Source organism: Gopherus evgoodei, chromosome 6, assembly GCF_007399415.2.
Source record: "Gopherus evgoodei ecotype Sinaloan lineage chromosome 6, rGopEvg1_v1.p, whole genome shotgun sequence".
In the NCBI taxonomy this organism is placed as follows: Eukaryota; Metazoa; Chordata; order Testudines; family Testudinidae; genus Gopherus; species Gopherus evgoodei.
In genome coordinates this window covers 41,715,754-41,735,326 of record NC_044327.1, presented here as the reverse complement: position 1 = coordinate 41,735,326, position 19,573 = coordinate 41,715,754, and the positions used below count along the sequence as shown (strand labels likewise).

Genomic DNA, 19,573 nt, shown 5'->3' with positions numbered 1-19,573 from the left:
GTCTAAACACTCAGGACCTGGGGCCCTGAACACAAGTGCTTAATTAGCTCACTTATGAGCCATATTAAGCCCGAATGTAGCAGTCAGTGGTATTGCACCTGCATCTCCCCACCACCACCCAAAGTTATGTTTCGTAAATACATTTTTTGAAAGCTGCATTTTCTACTTTGGTACAATAATGTTTACAAAACCTTTTTAAAAGTTAGTTTCTTTAGCCTATTTCTCCTTTTGCCTCGCCACCTCTCATGACTGCAAAGTGAAGCAGTAAAGTTACTGGGGAGGAGTGTGGGGAGGAAAATTGCTGGTGCCCATCTTTTGCAGGGAGAAACACACACACACTTTACCACAAAGGCTACCACAATCCAGCCTCAAGCCCCTACCCCAACCTTCACACCTGGGCTCTCCCCCCATCCCTCCTACTGTCCTCACCCCACACAACTAACCCCCACCCTCACACAAAGGCTCTCCTGAATCTCCTTGCTACTGGCCACCCCCCAACTTTCACCCTAGGGCTGTCACCTCCCTTCCTTCTCCTGCCCCCACCCCCAGAGCCAACCTCCACCTTCAACCCAGGCTCTCCCATCCCTCCAATATCACTCAAACCAGCCAGATTTAACCTCCTGTAAATTCTGAGTCAAATCCATACACCAGTAAAGTCAATGGAAAGACATCAATGGGCTTAGGATCAAGTCCTATATCTACATTTATTTTTATTCTAGGTTATTGGCTTTCTAGCTAACATGGTCACTATGCTTCCTACTTTTACAAAAATGCTATCCTCTCGTTCCCGTCACACCTCTTCTGCCATTATCCTTACAATGGGATGCTATGTGGAACACTCGTCTCCCCAATGCTCCGAAAACCTGCAGGAGCATGCATTCATGCATCCGTTGACCTAATCTATGGCATTTCTATAGTGCCAGTCAGTATACAATTTAACAGAAATGTAAATTTTCCTCACTCAGCACAGAGCTTGAAATCATTCCCTTCCATCAACACCCTCAATCCCTATCTAATGTCTGAGCTCCATACTCAAATTCACAGCTCTCACAAAGATGTCCATTACCTCTTCCTTTTGAATGACATTGATTCTGGTTTTGACATAGGGGAAAGCATGCATTGTGGTCAGGATAGTATTCCTCTTGTACTGTTCACTCAGATCACCCCTGGGGCGTCCATCCAGGGTAAAAGGGGTGGTGTACATGAAACGCCGGAGGCTGAAGTTCTTCTCAAAGTAGGTCACCCGGTCTTTCATCTCATATTCATCAAAATAGGGCTCCACAAATGTAATTTGTATGTAGGCCTGGAGGAGGGGGAAGGAAGAATCTTTGTTTTAGTGCCAAGACAAATGATTATGAAATAAATGGAATGCATGAAACATCACAGAGCTCACAGTGAGATGGCATGTGCTAGAAGAGCACACAGGCTGTGTTTTGTTTATTATTAATTTGCTTTCACACACAGCAAGACCTCTCTGATTCTACCACAGCTGCAATGACCTCATGTTGTCCAGAACCTACTCAGAGGCTTCAGTGTTCTGTATCTCCACTTTCCTTTCCCCCACTTTGCATCTGTACCACTCCCCTTAAAGTAATTTGTTACTGACTTCAATGAGGCAGGACTGGAATACCTGGGTGCTGAATATACACTTCTGAAACCTGCTGACTTAAATGAAGTTGCAATGGTGCGAGAGGAGAATTTGGCCTATATGGGTTTAACCATTTGATTGAAACGTACCAAAGAAAACTAACATGTTGCCTCTAGGCAGTGACTATGTTTTCTCCAATCAAGACTGCCCATGGACTTTATTTTGGGGTTGGGGCAGGGGAGAAGTACTAAAGAAACCAAAATTCAGAACAGACAACACAAGTCTTATTTTTTCACTCATGTACCTTTTTTTACTAATGTTAGCTCAATATAAACTAAGGAAAACAAGCATAGAAAGAGGAGAAAAAAAGAAAAATGGAAACCACAAATATTAAACACAAATGTAACGTGGAGATAGATATAGTTTTCCACTAAGCCCTGGAAAGTGATCAGGATTTCCTATCACAATACGTTTACTCTGGACTCTGCACTGGCTGCAGATCCAATTCCACGTGAACTTCAGTGTCTTTGTCTTTATAGTGATAAATAGAAAAGGATCTGGCTGTCTCAGAGACTGCCTCTCACTCCAAGCTCAAGTCTTGTCTATGTATCTTAGGTACTTATCTGACCCCCATCACTGTACTATCAGAACACCTAACAATCTTTAATGTATTTATCAACACCACACTCCATGTAATGCTATCATCCCCATGGTACAGATAGGGAATTGAGGCACCATGAAGCTAAGTGACTTGCCCACAGTCACCTAGGAAGTCTGTGGTACAGCAGGGACTTGAATCGAGATCTCCAAAGTCCTAGGCTAATGCCCCTAGCCATTGGATCATCCTTCCTATCCTCTTGTGATGACTCTCTTCATGCTGCATTCTGAAGTCTATTAGTCTGCTCCCAGTAGCTCTTATGTAACACCGTCCATTGTGACAGACCCAGGCCAGTGGGGTACAAGAGTCTGGTAGAGGGCAAATATACTGGTCACTGGATGAGTAGTTTTCTGTTCCCTGAGTGACCAGAGCAGGGGCTGCACTAGAGTAATCAGGAACCTGCTAGAACCAATTAAGGCAGACTGGCTGATTAGATCACCTGCAGCCAATCAAGGCAGGCTAATCAGGGCACCTGGGTTTAAAAAGGAGCTCACTCCAGTCAGGGAGGGGGCACAGAGGAGAGGAAGTGTGTGAGGAGCTGGGAGCAAGAGGCACAAGGAGCTGAGAGTGAGAGTGAGAGTGAGCTGCTGGAGGACTGAGGAGTAAAAGCATTATCAGACACCAGGAGGAAGGTCCTGTGGTGAGGATAAAGAAGGTGTTTGGAGGAGGCCATGGGGAAGTAGCCCAGGGAGTTGTAGCTGTCACGCAGCTGTTACAGGAGGCACTATAGACAGCTGCAATCCACAGGGCCCTGGGCTGGAACCCAGAGCAGAGGGCGGGCCTGGGTTCCCCCAAACCTCCCAACTCCTGATCAGACACAGGAGTTGACCCAGACTGTGGGGAAGATCACTGAGGTGAGCAAATCTGCCAATAAGCGCAGGACCCACCAAGGTAGAGGAGGAACTTTGTCACACCATGTAGAGCTCACAAGTGCTAGTGCTTTTTATATTTGGAGAAACTGAAGCACTGAGGGGTGAAGTGACTTGCCTAGAATCACACAGCAGGTCAGCTGTAGAGCAAGGAGGGACAGAGATCAGGGTGTCTGATTTACAGTCCAGTGCCCTATTCACTGGACCACGTTGCCTCCCCAGTTTGTTTTATAATGATAGCCTTGAACATCAAATACTGGCACACACACATCTCAGCTTTACTTGTCTGAGTCAGCATTAAGGTCTCACAGGCAGCTCCGCGCTCTCCTTTTTTTCAATCACTCAGTGCTCAGTTCTGTTCAAAGGATACGAATAGCTGGGCTAATACCTTCCGTACCTTATTGGGATGCAGCTTGCTTCTGTCTACAGGAGTGGAGTCTTTAATCACCTCCACAGCATCCTCCCCAAAGCACTGACCATAAAACCCCTGACAAGGAAAAAATAATTATTCAGAGATGATTTTACCCATCTGTAATGCAATGCAAGTCATCTGTGCTGCTCTGATCAAGACCAGGAGTTGTGAGAAGTTCTGGATGTAATGCAGTAAGTATGCTACAGAAAGTGTTAAAGTCTGCAGAGGCCTAGACACCTTACTGATGAAGTCTCAACACTGAATTGTTAAGTAGGGTATGTCTACACTTACAGAGTTTTTGCGCTGTAAGTTTCACCGATGTTAGGGAACCGGTGAAAGTAAAGCGCTGGTTTGTGTACTCACTCAATTCCTCAGGCGTCAGAGAGTGTTTACTCTAGCAGCACTTCCATCGCCAATGAGAGCAGCACCGTAGGGCAGCTATCCCACAGTGCAGCTCTCTCGATAGGTCTTGTGGGAAGGGGGTAGTGAGCGGAAGGAATTCTGGGTCCCTGCTCAGTGCCCCGTGCTGCCCTGCTTCATGTCTCAGCAGCCTCATTACTTCCTGGTTTCTTCCGTGGCATTTTTTAAAAACCTCCTGCTATCTGGCTGCTTTCCCCACCACATCTACAAACAAAGGGAAAGGGAGTTTCAAACTTCCCAGGGCTTACAGGGGGAGAGGCGGACATCGGTGCATCAGAGCAGCAGAGATGCTGGCCAGAATGGCCACTTTTGGAACTGTGGGTATCCTCTGGAGGCCAAAAGGTGTTGATACTGCTAGAACGTGTTTTCACATTCACAGCAGTGCAAAAAGAACAGCGGTAAGAGCTGTATGCCTGTATGTGGCTTTCTTTTTGCAGTGAAACTTCTGAGTTTCCCCACAAAAAGTCATTAACAAGTGTAGACACTCCTGTGGTTTTAGCACAAAAAAGGGACTTTTTGCACTTTAAAAGGTAAGTGTAGACATACCGTAAAAGGCAGAGTGTCAGCAAAGAAGGGGAAAAAAGCAAAGAATCTGTCATTGCTGCCCTAAGCAAAAGTTCCAAAAGGATTCAAAACAAAACTTGCATCCCCTCAGCTTAAGTCCCTGAATTCCTTATAGAGGGACGGAGACCAACCACCTCAAGACATGGCACCACAGAGTAATGAAAATTCTAACATTATGTAATCCTGCTGTTACAGGGGCTGCAATCCAAGGTATCAGATACACAGACACAATGATCTGAAATATAAATCAACTTGATTGACCTTTGTACATTACCACCATCTACAGCTGCTGTGCTGTGACTTCTTTATTCACCCTACTATTTTCTTAGAAAGTAAAACACAAAGCAGGAAGTTATACAGCTATGATCTCTTTACCTCGAGTCTGTGAGAAATCTCAGGAAGTTTAGTAATTGCAGGCTCTTTATAAACAAATTCCTGTTCATCTAAGTCCCCAAATTTGGATCCATAGAAACCAACACGGAAGTAAGTTCCAAACATTCGCTTTTGACCCTGATTGATAAAGGGGGGGAAAAATTACATTTAGCTTTTCTTCCCTTAAATATAATACAGTGTTGATGCCTTATTCATCTGATTTATACATGAGGAACCCCATGGACCTTAGGTTTGTCCAGATTTCAGAGCAAAATATGACCCTATGTAATATCACCTTGTTTAACATAGCACAGTTCAATTTCCTATTAGAAAAAAAAAACTATAAAAGTTAAAAGGGGCACTGTTGATTCAAATTTGGCTCAAAGTTTAGGTTTTGTATGAACTCGCTTTTGCAAATCTAAAACAATAGAAATGTTTCTTTAAAAAAAATTCCAATGGAAGCATTTTAAAAACAAACATCAACATTCAAATATTTGCAACTCACAAAACTTTGTAGTATTGTAAAAGTCCAGGAGCACTTGAAAGTGAGTAGAAACTAAACTGACTGATCTATTTTCATTGTCCAAACCAGGAGAAATACAGAAACAGTAAAATACTGAAAAGTAAATTAGGTTTTACAATTCTGTTTTTGTAATCTATGGTACTAGTAACACTGGCAAGAAAATTCTTTTTCTTTTCGAATGTGTGTGGCCAAATGTAATCATGCTTGCTTTCACCGGGTCTAAATTTTATCTGTGATTTTTTTTAACTCTGTGTCCCTTTAAAATATTTTGAATGTTCTATTAATCTCTTTTTATACATGTTGTTTATAATCCTCTCCCATCTCTTCATATTTCTCTGAGTCATTATGTTTCTCTTCAATATAGACTGTCCTTAACAGGCAAGGTCTAAATTACAACAACATGTAGTCCAAAACAGATGGAAACTCTGATGAGAGGAAGGAAGTGCTCCTGTTTGGTTGTATGGTCTTATCTTCACCATCCCGTAAGCAAACACTGCAGCGCAGCAACACACAACTTGCTCATAGAGAACCAGCAGCAGCAGGTACCTTGTTAATAATGCTGTCAAAGGCTTTCTGAAGCTTGCTGTGAGTAGAGGTAAGCTTCCTGAAGTCTCGATGTGCTTCCAGGATGGGGATGACAATTTTGTAGACCTCGTTCACAGTTTCGTACAATCCCCCCTTGTAAAAGGGAATTTAAAAAAGGAAAGAAATTGAGTTTTCATACACTATATAAAGAGATTGGACCGTCACTACAGGCATTGTAGGACAAGTTATTTTATAACCTCATATTTCTGATATGATGCCTGTTTTACCTTTTAAAAAAATCAGAAAAGTGATTATGAGCCTATGGGAGTATAATTATATTACCATGTATTAATTTAGTAAAATGTCTTATCAAGCATCCACAAAGCTCCTTAGTGATGTATACATGTGCTGAGTTGGATGGAGTTTAACTGCATGACTCCCTTTAAAGTAAATGAAAATTGTGAGGCTAAACTCTGACTGTGCTCTATATGAAAGCATATGGGTAACTCTTAGGGTCTACAGTCTATGCAGTATTAATTCATATTAATGAAGATCTTTTTCAAATTTACTATATCAGGGTAATACCCAGAGGGCTTAGTTCACTCCTGGTGCAAACCAAATTGCAAGCTTCAAGCAGTGATCAGTCTCCCCCACCAGAAGTGGGCATGGCCAGCCTGGGAGCCAATACTGGTGGGGGTCCTACAGGAGCCTTGGCAGAATGTTAAACTTGCCAATCCCCAGGGATAAGTCCCACCCCATGCATCTACCCCTGAGGGCACAAGAAGTGAAAACTGCACTCCCTTGCACTTACAGGAGCGAGTCTGACCCAATGGCCAAAATCATCCCTGGGGTAACTCCATTATCTTCAGCACAGTCATACAGGGATGAATTTGGCCCACCCTGTCTATTCACTCACCGTGCTGAAGAGCTCTGCAGCTTGTTCCAGCAGCCCTACCAGGCCGCTCTCAGAGAAATACCTCCCGGAACAGATCCCATCCTCATCTGGAGACAAAATATCATCCGAAACAGCAGACTCCTCCAGCACATTGGAGGAAATATTCTGAAACAGATCACAGCAGAGACCCCCATAGGGCTTGGAAACCAAAACCAACAGGCTATCACAGAGGCACACCCTGCAACAGAGATTCTTCACTGACAAGAGCCTTAACACAACAGAAATAAAATAACAGAAGTCCCGCTGCCGGATACAAGGCTTCCTTTCATCAAGAAGCTCTTATCACGTCATAAACCCCAGGACTAGAGATCAAGGGGCTTGTCACCAGAATCCCGACATTTCCCTCCCACCTCATGATTTTGAAACGAAACTCCCCATCAGTCCCAAAATTCCCTCTGCAGGGGAAAGACTTCCAGGCAGCTGCATTTCGGGGAGGGGGGGCGCTAAAGGTTTCCATGGTGTCTTGCTCATTTTCACTCTAACAACTCTTCCCCCTTGTCAGCTGAGCATAATTGCCTCCTCCATAAATCCTTCCAAGCTTACATTTTCCATGCTTCATATCAGCCCAAAGTTTGGTAAATGGATTTTGACTCCACTTATGCAAGTGTGGGAAAGTGCAATGCATAGGATGTTGCTTTAGAAACCATAATATTTGAATTCTTTTTTTACTTATACGTGTTTGATTTCTCAATCTCAGTGCTCCTTAATGGTATTTTACTGCATGTAATATATTAGAGCCTGATCCTGAAGGTAAGTTTCCCACTGAAGTCAATTTCTTAATGGAAGATATACTGAATAAAGCCTGCAGGATCAGGCATTTAAGTTTTTAGGCCACTTAGTAAAGTCTGGAAAATGCTTTGGCATCCATTTGAATGAAACCCAACATATAAATCCAAAATCATCATAATATTAGCATTGTTAAATTATATGTAAGTACACATAAACATAAAGACACCCCAGCATCAGTAGTTTGCAATAGCTGCAACAATTTCTAGCTTTTGTTTCTAATTGAAAAAAAAAGGTAAACTGAGATCATGTAGCCTCATGTTTTAACAGAAAATGATATTTGAACTCTGTCTCAGCTGAGGAGAAATGCCAGCTAGCTGGCAATTTGATTTTGGAAAGGCCTTTTTCTAAAATGGCAGACACCAAGTGCCACTACTATTGATCTGACTTAAAGTTCTGATAGCTCACATTAATCACTGCATGGGGATACTCCTCTCCACTGCAGCTTCATGGGCACATTTTCATAGCATCTGAGGTCAGAAGGGACCACTGTGATCATCTCATCTGCGATCATTTTTCTTTCTCTGTGGGAGAAATTCACTCTGTGCAGAGCACCCATACAAGGCCTGTGCGTAACTTTAGTCCCATTTAAACCATAACAGGAAGTCCAAAGAAGAGAGTGGCCGAAATGGGACTTCAGTGACACACAGAACCTGTGCTTTCCTTAGCAAAAAGGGGAACTTCATTCTTTATGATTCATATCATACATTCATCAGCACTAGAATTTGCTGTTCTTATACACATTTATTTAAAGTGCAAGGATTCAAAAATAATGGGAATTTGGAAGATATGGATAAACTTTTCAGCACTTTGCACTTTGTTATTAATTAATTTATATCAGGATAGCCTTTAAAGGCCTCAATCGAGGTTCAGGGCCTCACTGTACTAGCCATGCAAAGCAAAAAGCCAATCCCTGAGCTAACGAGTTTACAATCTAGTTAACAAATGTACTGCACTTTTCATCCCAGTATCCCAATGTATTTTCACAGGCTGTTTAGTGTTGGAGTTCTACTGTCCTTTATGAGCACTTTCATGGGAAATGTAAAAGCATTCGGAGCAGTGATTTATTAGAAAGGGGAAGCCAAGGAAATTGCAGCCATCAAATTATCTGTTCATTGGCTCTAAATATTTTCCCACAGCCCCTTTCTATTAGATAGGAACTGTAGTATCTGAGCACCTCTTCTGTACACTTCTGTGATTTCCGTTATCTTTTGAGAAATGTATGCAGGACAACATTCCATTAACTTTGGCCTGCAGCTTTTGTCTTGATCTTCTAGACTTTGGTGTGTCTCCCCACCCTCTATATCTAGGAATTTCACAAATAAGTTAGAGAGAAAGTGGGTGAGGTAATTTCTTTTATTGCCTCAACTTCAGCTAGGGAGAGAGACAGGCTTTTGAGCTTACACAACACTCTTCTTCACCTCCATGTAAGGTCAAAAGTTGTCCCTCTCACCAACAGAAATCGGTCCAATAAAAGATATCACCTCATCCACCTTGTCTCTCTAATTCCAGTGGGACCAACATGGCTACAACAGCACTGCATACAACAAATAAGTTACTGATTCAGGGCCAGATGATCCTGAATATTTTAGCATTCAGGCAACACTTTGGGTAGCTTTATCCAGTTCCACACTCACATAAGCTGCAGAATTCCTGAACTTGCATGATCCTAACAGCAGTTTATTTAACCCTTGCTGTACCCTTCTGGATGTTTAGTGAAGCTTACAGAGCAACAGAAAAGTTTCAGTTCTGAATAATCTACAATCTTTTTCAGTCACATATACTTCAGTTTTCCTTAAGAAAAGCCAACATTTCTAAATAGCACCAACTCACAGGGCTTGATTTTCATTTATGCTACAAATATCCTGGTTCAGGGAGTATAAAGTGGCCCTAAAGTAGATGTAAATATAATTTACACTCCCTTTGAGTCCCCTTTACTCAGTGTAAAGGGGACTTAGTGTAACTGACAATCAGGCCCAAGATGAATTCTGTTGAACGAAAGATTTTAGGGTCCATAATGCTAATGAGCTATGTATGAGCATTCTGACAATAGGCCGTTCTGTCTTGCATAGCATAAAGAGTAAACGTGATGCTACTGGTTTGTATAAGGGGCTGGAAATTGGAATTCAAGACTTTAATGATTGTGTGAGGGACCTAGGGAAAGTCATTCAATCTCTCTATGCCTCAGTTTACCCATCTGTAAAATTTGGATAATACTACTGCTGACCTAACATAATATTTATATACTAATATTTTCTAGCGCCTGCCATCCAACAGCTCAAAGTACATCACAAACATTCCTTAGATTGTAAACTCTTTGGCATAGGGAGCATCTTTTTTGCTTTTGTATTTGTACAACACCAAGCACAGTGGGGTCCTGGTCCATGACTAGGGCTCCTAGGTGCTCCAGTAATACAAATAATAACAATAATAAAGCACTTTGAGCTGACAAGTATTCTCATCTTTCTTGTTTTATAGATAAGGAAACAGAGAGCGATCCAGTGGGTGACTTACCCACGATTACATAATAAGTCTGAGCCCAGGCTCTCAATAAAATCCAGATGGTCTCACTAATCTTGTGCTTTAGCCACAAGAGCATCCCTTCCACTCTCAGCCTTACCTCAGAGGCACTGCGAGGCTTAAGTAATGTTTGTAAAACGCTTGGAGATCCTCACATGAAAGCTCAGTAATAATACCCAACACTTTGCCTTTTTACAGAGCAAACTGAAACCTCAATTCTGCTCAGATAAATGGCCGTGTCACTGAGAGGTTTCTAGATCCTTAAGCAAGAATATTTGTCATTACCTCTCTACTACAGAGCACTATGGCTCAATTGTCCTTTCTCCAGACATGTATTTTGATGAAGAGCAGATCCACCTGGGATGCTTCTAGACACTATTTGATGTTGATAAGATCAGTGGATTCTAGCTGAGTAAATGAGACAAGATTTCCTACCAAATGATGGTATGGAATACCTTTGGTGTGTCTCCCCACCTTCTATATCTAGGAATTTCACAAATTAGTTAGAGAGAAGGTGAGTGAGGTAATTTCTTTTATTGGCTCAACTTCAGCTGGGGAGAGAGACAGGCTTTTGAGCTTACACAGCACTCTTCTTCACCTCCATGTAAGCTCAAAAGCTCAAGACAACTGCAGAAATCCTAGGTTGGACTGACACTTCCAAGGAGGCCTCTCTCCTATTGGTGCACAGGTAGATAATTCATTTAATTGAATGCTAGTTACATGTTAAGAAAAGCCACATGTTGGTGAGAGATTAGCCCTTTATGTTTAGAATGTTTTCTGTGCATCTGATTCAATTAATAGACATGAGTTGTCTACAAAGGAGGGGCTTACTTGCTATATATTCTGGCTGCTATGTCATTCAGCTATGGCAAAACTATGAAACAGTTTCAGCTATTCCAGCAGTTTAGCGACAGTTGGTCCCAACTCAGTGTTAAGCAATGAGGTCTGGCCGCAAACTAAAGTCTTGGGAAAAGGGGTACATTATACAACTGTTGAATGTCACCTTCTAGATAGCCCAGATGTGGATTCGGTTAACTGGCTCTGATTGGTGTCAGGCAACGCCTCCCCAAAGTCACTAGAAGAGTACCAGATACAGAAAAAACTCATATTCTTTCTACCTGAAAGCTGACGCTGCCCACTGGCAGGTACTTGTGATCCTCCAGCATGCTCAGGTATTCTGCAACCAGAGCTGCAGCATGGACCAGGCACATGGCTGCCTCAGTGTAGCACTTCTTCTTGGCGTGTTTCTCTGCCATGTTCTGGAGCCAAGTCAGCCTCAAGTCAGGTGATGTCTGATACCCTTTGGCAATTCTAGCAATACAGGTCAAGAAATAGATTTGAATTGGTTTCTTTTCTTTCTTTAAAAATATATATCTATCTTCATAACTGCTTACAATGTGCATATTGCATCACAAATGAAATTGAAAATTGGTGAATAAAAATCTTTAAAAATGTAGACAATTGACTGGTGCACTTTGTATGTTACATCACAAGGAAAAAGCTCCTTTTGTCTAAACACTGCACCTGAGGAGCTTGTCGGTAAGAAATACTTGGGGATCTCTCTCAAAACCACACAGGCCCTTTGTATTTGCTTCATTTTAATTCATTCAGCAGCAGCATGAGAAGGTTTCACCTGTACATGAGATCCATGAGCATCTCTGGATCTTCCTGAAACTCCCTCATTTTCACTGTGTCTGACAAGATACTGTTCAGATTACGTAGCAGCTCCTTCACCTGGAGATACACACACATGTTTCAGGGGTTGATTAAAAGTTCAGCATCAACACAAGATGAGTTATTGCTTACTCTATTAACTGTTCACACAAAGAAAAGTCACAACGCAGGATTGTGACAGTGCAGACTTTACCAGTCATATTCATTCAGCAAGCAACTAACAGATCAATGACATGGCAAAAGACACACACACACACACACACTAGCTTTATCAAATCAAATAAAACAAGTCCATCTCCATTTGTTCATGAACTCTATAATACGTATTCCTAAATGGAGTGCAACTTCTGGTTCAGGAAAATTGCAATATATTGTTAAACAGATGTTTTTGCAATTCTTAGCACCAGATGTTTCAGTATCTCACCGTTAGACATGGTGGTTGCTAGTAATGCAGTCACTTCCTTATGAACTGAAAAGAGTGGGAATTTTTTTTAAACTAAGGTTTCCATATACAGCTGTCTTACTCTGATAATGTGGAAAATGACAGGTTCCCATTTCTTGTGATGGTTTTGAAATCATCATAATTTATAAAGCGGGATGCATAAAAGGGGAAATTTGATTAGCCAACATGTGTGCCAAACTGTTAGTGAAAGCAGGGTAACTCAAGTGACCAGGAATAATTAGAGATGCTACTTGTATATTTTATTTAAAAATAATATATTCTTTTTATACAGGAACTGTTTGGACAGTTGGAAGAACTTAGCTTTCACTTTCATAACTCAAAACACACAAAGAAGTGCAAATATCCTAATTGCATACCTTTTAGGCTGTTTCCTTTAAAATAAGGTTTATGTCATTTTTCACTGACAGCTTTGGGTTTTGGAGGAATGGAGGTAAGTTATGTTTTCAGATTGGCAGTACTATGGTAATGACACAAATTCAAGTCTCAGATACTGTACATGGATGTAGCTCCTACTGGGGAATCATGTATACATAGCTAAGAGAAGAATCTAGCCTACAGTAAGTTCTACTTGGACCACTGTAAGGTTGTCCCATGGAATTATGCTCAGCTTTTATCCCAGACATCCTAGATATTGTCAAGATTGTTCTAATTTTAAAAGCGTGGCCCTTGATTAAATTAGAGACGGGCCCAAGCAGCAACATTTGCACCCAAATTTTCAGTATTTCTGATTAAGGAATGCTTAGGTGTGGAGATCTCGTTCCAGCCCATCTCAAGATGGGACGTCCTGAAAAGAAGCATCAGAAGTCACAAAAGGCCTAACCTGGACTGGAAACATGGTTGGCTGCATGTCCATATCTTCTTCTGCATACGCCAAGATGGTTCGTAAGGATCTTCTGAGGTACTCCTCATTGAAATCAGATGATTTACCAACCAGAGATGCCAGGGACATTGTTACCTGCATCTTTACTCTTGCAAAATTCTTTATAGGTAGGGAGTGGAAAGAAAAAAAAAAGGCCATGCAATAGCTACAAGGTGTACGTATTCAAATGTATTAATTTGCCACAGGCACCAGACATTTTTATTAATTTGTGTGCTCTTGGGATGTAAACTCACATCTTTTCTACTTATTTAAATACAATGGGCCAAGTGTACCAGCTTATGCCATCTGTCATTTTGGCCCAGTACTTTACATGTCAATACCTTAGGGCTACATGGTGTCTTAGGCTATGCATCTATGCAGACTGTAAGAGGAAGCAAGAATCCCCTTTGTCACATGATTGCACATGCCACCTGGACCTTAGGTCCAGGCACATAGGTGTATGAGAGCTATGCGCACCTGCTACACCCCATCAGAACAGCTGGATAATGAGTAGGTGGAGTCCTGCCTCCCTTTCCTCAATGAGCCAGCCTGTGCAGCTGAGCTTGTGGGAGATGTTGGGGGAGTGGGAATGTTGTAATTTGCTGCTGATATAGGCCAGCAAACAAACAACTATCATTTGTACCCACAGAGCAGGAGGCAAGCAGGGTGGGAATTGTGCCTCAGAGATTTGCCTGCAAAAGCACAGCACCCCCTCCTTACACACAAATCTTTTCAATTTGTTATCATTTTTATGATTGCTTTTAAACTCTAATGCAAAAGAATGGCATCAAATTCTTTACTGTATCTAATAACTTACACTGATGGAGCTGAAACTGTGTCTCATGAGGAGGTAAAGGGTAGCACAGGCCTGAATTCGGGTGATGTCTATGCTACTGCTGCAGTGGTGTAGAACTCTTTGACATAGGTCAGCACACTGCTCCATCTCCTCTTCAAACAGCAAGTCTCCAAACTAAGAGAGGCAAAGAAGACACCATCAGGGCATTCAACCCCAAGCATTCAAATGTCACAGGTCAGGCTCAAAAAATCATGAGATTTAAAGACAATACTGTTTGTGGTTCTTTTGATTTGGCTTCTAGTTTCTCAGTCTTTCCTCCAGACCAAGAGGGCTAGAAATTTACTCTTAAAAAAAACAAAACAAAAGCTACAATTCTCAGATGATCTCATGACTCCAGGAGCTTTAAGCAAAACAATAAATATGGCAAGATTTGCAGTAAGATTGTGAGAGTTGGTATTTCCAGACTTTAAGCACACCAACACAAAGGGGTGAAGAAATATGCCAACAGTGCATTGAGAATATGGAACTACCATTGATTGGATCTTTTCACATCCTGCTAGCACCCCAACCCCTGGCACCACACAATTTTATTCTCCCCAAAACTTCCAGCACTAACCTCTATCCCAGACCCTGCTCCAAACTTTTGATTTATGATAGGTTTGAGACACAAAGATTGTTATTGGTTCTGGTAGCCCCACAATGTGCTTGGCACTGTGAAATACAAAGAAGGCAACATCCCTGAAGAGCTCACATTCTAAACAGAATACAGATGGATACACATATACGGTTTGTGCATAGATAGGAACTTAGAAGGTGTGCATGTAACAATAAACACATCCCATTATCTCTTACTGTTGCAACCCTTGTGTGCCTCTTTCTGAGCCTCCACCCTTGGTTCATTGTCTTATCTGGCTGTGTTATGTCTAATCTACACTGCAAACTCTCTGGCACAGGGTGCCATCATTTTCCTTTGTTTATAAAGCAACACGCACGCACCTATAGTGCATTATAAAGAATCAGAATGGTTGCTTCATAAATTACAGTACCAAGTCATGTTAATTGGAAAATACACCAATTATTATTACTGAAATCTGTCATAAATCACTTTAATTGGAAGATTCCAAAGATAATTAAATTTCCGTTGTACTTTATGAATTTCATAACTACTCACGAAACTACCCTATCATTAAGCTTGTCTGCCTATCCATATTTAATGGAAGACAGAGACTAATTTGGGCACAATTATCCTGTTTGTTTGTTTTTTACATTTAGGATCTTCACAAATCCTTTTCGGAAATTCTTTTTCAGAGGAGAATGACTCCTTTGCCAAGTGCTAAAATATTCTGAACGAGGCTCTTCTCTTAGGACTCTATATTAAAAGATAACAAATCTGGTAAGATTCATGTTATAAAGACAGTAGGCCAAAATCTGCCCTTATTTACTCCTGTGAAACTGTATTAACTTCAGCGGGGATGCACTGGGGAAAGTGTGGGGATAATTTGGGTTAGTATTTAGAAAAAATAATAGTACAAAATATACCAACAAACTCAGATTCTCATCTCAATTACATGTGCTTAAACATGGAAGAATTCCACTTAGTTCAGGTGATTGACATCAGTGTAACTGATCAGAATTTAGTCTTGAGGCTGTAATAATCTGATTTCTACTATATTCATGAATACAGCACAATCAAATTCCTGAAAATTAAAATAACCATTTTAATTGAAGCAACCAGTCCTTTTGGGTGGAATTTTGCTATGCATTTTTATCAGTATCATTTTCTGTGTTCATTGATACATTACTGGGAGCAAAAACAATGCAATACTTTTATTCCACCTGAGTTTTTCCATCCATGTTATCAACAATATTCCCAAAGAGTGGAAGCAGACAGCCCTGTGCAGTCATGAATGGCCATGCATGCACCAGCGTGTCTGTACACAACACCTGTTCTGATGGATGCAAAAGTGCAATTGGGTCTCCACTCTGAAAATGTGGCCCTAATGTCTTAACCAGAAGGACAGAAACAAGTATGTTAAAGAGTTTACCTTGGCAACGAGCGCTCTGAGTGTGGCAAAGCAATGAGTCAGGTATGTGGTGCTCTGATCACAGCTGAGAGAATTTACCAGGACCTTCAGCACACCTCCCAAAAGGTTATCTTTGCAGTCTACAGCCGAGCTTGCCTACACACAGAGAAGAACAGTATTCATGTAACTAGGCAAGCTAACAGGAAACAGAAGCATAGGGAACAAAGTTCTCTTCTATTGTCCAGGAGACCAAGATTGGAATCCCTGGAAGGCTGCAAACAAAATGCTTCACCACACTGTGTTTTATCCTACGAAATAGGAATGGGGAAGTCACTTCTCATGGATCAGGGGTAGAAAGGTAAAGAGGAGTCCTCCCTGTGCCTCTCAGTGTTCCAAGGATCCTTCCTATCCATTGTGAACTCAGCACATTTCTATACCCACCCTCAAAGCCCCAAGTTTTCACAATCTTGCTTCTGTCTGAGTCTTTTTTATGTGGCTTTAAAGGCCTATATGGCACTCGGTTTGAAGGATGTCACTTTTCTAATGCCAGGGGTTACAGAGGAATACAAGGTGTTCTGCACTGCCTCCACATGCTCGCATCCCAGCAGGCAGATCCTCAGATGTCATAAATTGTCATCGTTCCACTGATTTCAGTGGAGCTGTAATGTTGTATGCTGGCTGAGGACCTCTCCTTTGGATGTTAAGACCCTGATCTGGCAAGTTGCTTCAAGTGGACAGACCCTTGGGCCAGCAGGGCTCCAAGCAGGCATAAAGGTTCTCCTGTGCAGAGCACTTTGTAGGATTGGGGACTAAATACCGAGATCTCACATGACAACGCAGAGCAATGCCACAAGTCCATCAGGCCAGGCCAGTCCCAAATGTTTAAGATCCTCAGACAAATTCCTGAAAAAAATGAAGATCCTTCTCTCCTTCACCTTCCTCAGTTAGAGCTGTGAAACACCAGTTCCCTCTAAAGCCCACTGAAACTGGTTTTCAAGTACTGTTATAAATAACCAGGGCCAAGTCTCTTCTCAGTTACTTGCTGCAACCCCACTGAGTGAAAGGGGCTTGCACCAACAGATGCCATGTTTGCCCTTGTTTTTAGCTTTTTTTTAAAACATGCTGGGATAACTAAGGATCATTTTCTATTTATTTCAGCTTGTAAATGTTTCCAAGGTCTTTTTAATTAAAATGTATAAGAAATGAATCCTGCTCACTTTGGCATCCAAGGTGCCGAGACTGGCCTAGAGTTGGCCGTGCAGTTTCTCACCTGGATGATATTCTCCTGCATATCTAGGATGATCAAATTAGCTTCCGTAGCCAGGTTTCCACTGATCAGAGCTTCTTGATCTAGCTCAGCTTTTGTTCTATGAAAAGAAGCATATAGTAAGTACCCCATTATTTGGATAATAACCTACTGTATAAACCAGTGCAAAATAAAAATGACAGCATTTTGAATATTCCCATAGGGACAAGCAACAACCACCTTGCTGAAGGGCATTTCATAAGGACTACTGGGTAATTAGGAGGAACTGGTACTTTAGACCAGTGGTTTTCAAACTTTTTTTCTGGCGACCCAGTTGAAGAAAACTGTTGTTGCCCATTACCCAATGGAGCTGGGGATGAGGGGGTTGGGGTGTGGGAGAGGCTCAGGGCTGGGGCAATGGGTTGGGGTGTGGGGGTGAGGGCTGCGGGAATGAGGGATTTGGGGAGCAGGAGGGGGCTCCAGGTTGGGGCAGGGGCTTGGGGTGTAGGAGGAGGTCAGGGCTCTAGGCTGGGGGTGCAGGCTCTGGGGTGGGGCCAGGGATGCAGGGTTTGGGATGCAGGGGAGGCTCAGGGTTTGAGGGGTTGTTCAGGTCTGGGGCAGGGGATTGGGGCATGGGCTTACCTCAGGTGGCTCCTGGTCAGCGACACAGTGGGGGTGCTAATGTGGGCTTCCTGCCTGTCTTGGCACTGCGGACTGCGTTGCATCCCGTAAGTGGCCAGCAGCCAGTCTGGCTCCTGAGTGGAGGTGCACAAGTGGTTCTGTGCAGCTCTCTCCCACAGGCACTGCCTCCAGCTCCTATTGGCCAGGAACCGGCCAATGGGAGTTCAGAGCCAGTGCTTGGAGTGAGGGCAGCATGCGGGGCCCTGTGGCCCCTCTACCTAGGAGCTGGACCTGCTGCTGGCCGCTTCCGGGGAGCAGCGCAGTGTCAGAACAGGTAGGGACTAGCCTGCTTTAGCTGGGTAGCACCACCGGTGGGACTTTTAATGGCCTGGTCGGTGGTGCTGACCAGAGCTGCCGTGACCCAGTGCCTTACATTCTGCAACCCAGTACTGGGTCATGACCCGTAGTTTGAGAACCACTGATCTATACCATTGATCCCCGAGAAAAGCTCTACAACTAGGCCGATGAATATTTTAAAATAGAGGATGCAGTTTCCTTTGGCACCACAACATAATAATAATGAGCAATATTTATAAAATGATGCCATGCCCCACCCCAGGGAGGGATGGACTGAGGTGATGAGAACAGGCGGCAAGTTCCATACCCTTGAGGCCACTACAGCAAAAGGCACCATCATCAGTCGATTTAAGAAGGGATGGTGGCATCCCTAAAAGGAGATGAGGGAATGGTGGGTCAAAGAGCAAACCTGTAACATGATAAGGCTCAGGGAGGAGGTCTGGAACATAGCCCCTCTAGATCTCTCAGCAGGATGATGACTTGAGCCTGATGAATTATTTGTAACCAGAAAAATGACAAAGTTCATCTACTTGCTGACCCTGAGTTACCCAGGAACACAAGGTGGTTTGCTCAACTGTATTCGTTATTATTCCTGGGCTCCAGTAAGTTTGCAAGCTCTCAGTTGAGAGCATTCAGTATGTGAAATCAGAGCTGTTTTGACAGGACTCATCGCTCATGTGGTGTGTTTCTGTCCCCTGGCTGCATGAGTGACTCTTACCATCTGGTATCTGGTGTGAATTTACAATTTGCTTTCTGTGAATGTTCTACTAGATCTGCTTCAAAATTTATATTGAGATGAGGCTGGAAATCTCAGCTAGTAAAGACCAGCATGGGCATCTTCAAGTCATCTTGAGAGTGTTATAGACTGCCAGGGTAGGGAAGTAAGGGCAGGTGTAACTGACTGATCACATTTATTCAAAGCCAGGAATGATGGAGAAGCCCTGCCAGGAGGCAATTGCAATAATCAGGCCATGTATTGCTAAATAACGGTGAAGTCTGCACAAATTAAACAAACAACATGTTCATTTGAACCATTTCCAGCAACCACTGGATAATTCACTCCCTAGACATTAGCCGCTCCGATTGGTTGACTTCTCTCTTGACGTTCCACTTAGGCTATAATGGTGACTACAATCTACTTCAAGGCAGGTGGGGCAAGGAGAAGTTAGGACAAGTGTCAGCATACGTGAACCTGAACATGTGGCCCACCAACCGCCTCCCGAATGCCTTGTGGGGTACAAAAATGACAATGTGCAAATAGTTTTCCAATGGAAAACGCACTAAGTGTTAAAACCCTGGTTAAATCATTAAGGACAAACAAGTCGCACAGTGATGAGTGCC

The 19,573-nt window shown here is 42.6% G+C and overlaps 1 protein-coding gene across 1 annotated transcript in view; it reads right to left on the bottom strand.

Annotated features, from left to right (window-relative positions):
- DOCK8 (dedicator of cytokinesis 8) overlaps positions 1-19,573 on the bottom strand; it is a 140,775-nt gene that overhangs the window by 6,967 nt on the left and 114,235 nt on the right. Inside the window, 11 exon segments of the mRNA XM_030566193.1 lie at positions 1,067-1,303; positions 3,513-3,602; positions 4,887-5,021; positions 5,953-6,084; positions 6,848-6,991; positions 11,311-11,503; positions 11,826-11,926; positions 13,150-13,308; positions 14,006-14,158; positions 16,030-16,164; positions 17,279-17,375. Of these exon segments, the coding sequence (XP_030422053.1) occupies positions 1,067-1,303; positions 3,513-3,602; positions 4,887-5,021; positions 5,953-6,084; positions 6,848-6,991; positions 11,311-11,503; positions 11,826-11,926; positions 13,150-13,308; positions 14,006-14,158; positions 16,030-16,164; positions 17,279-17,375 (1,576 nt within the window).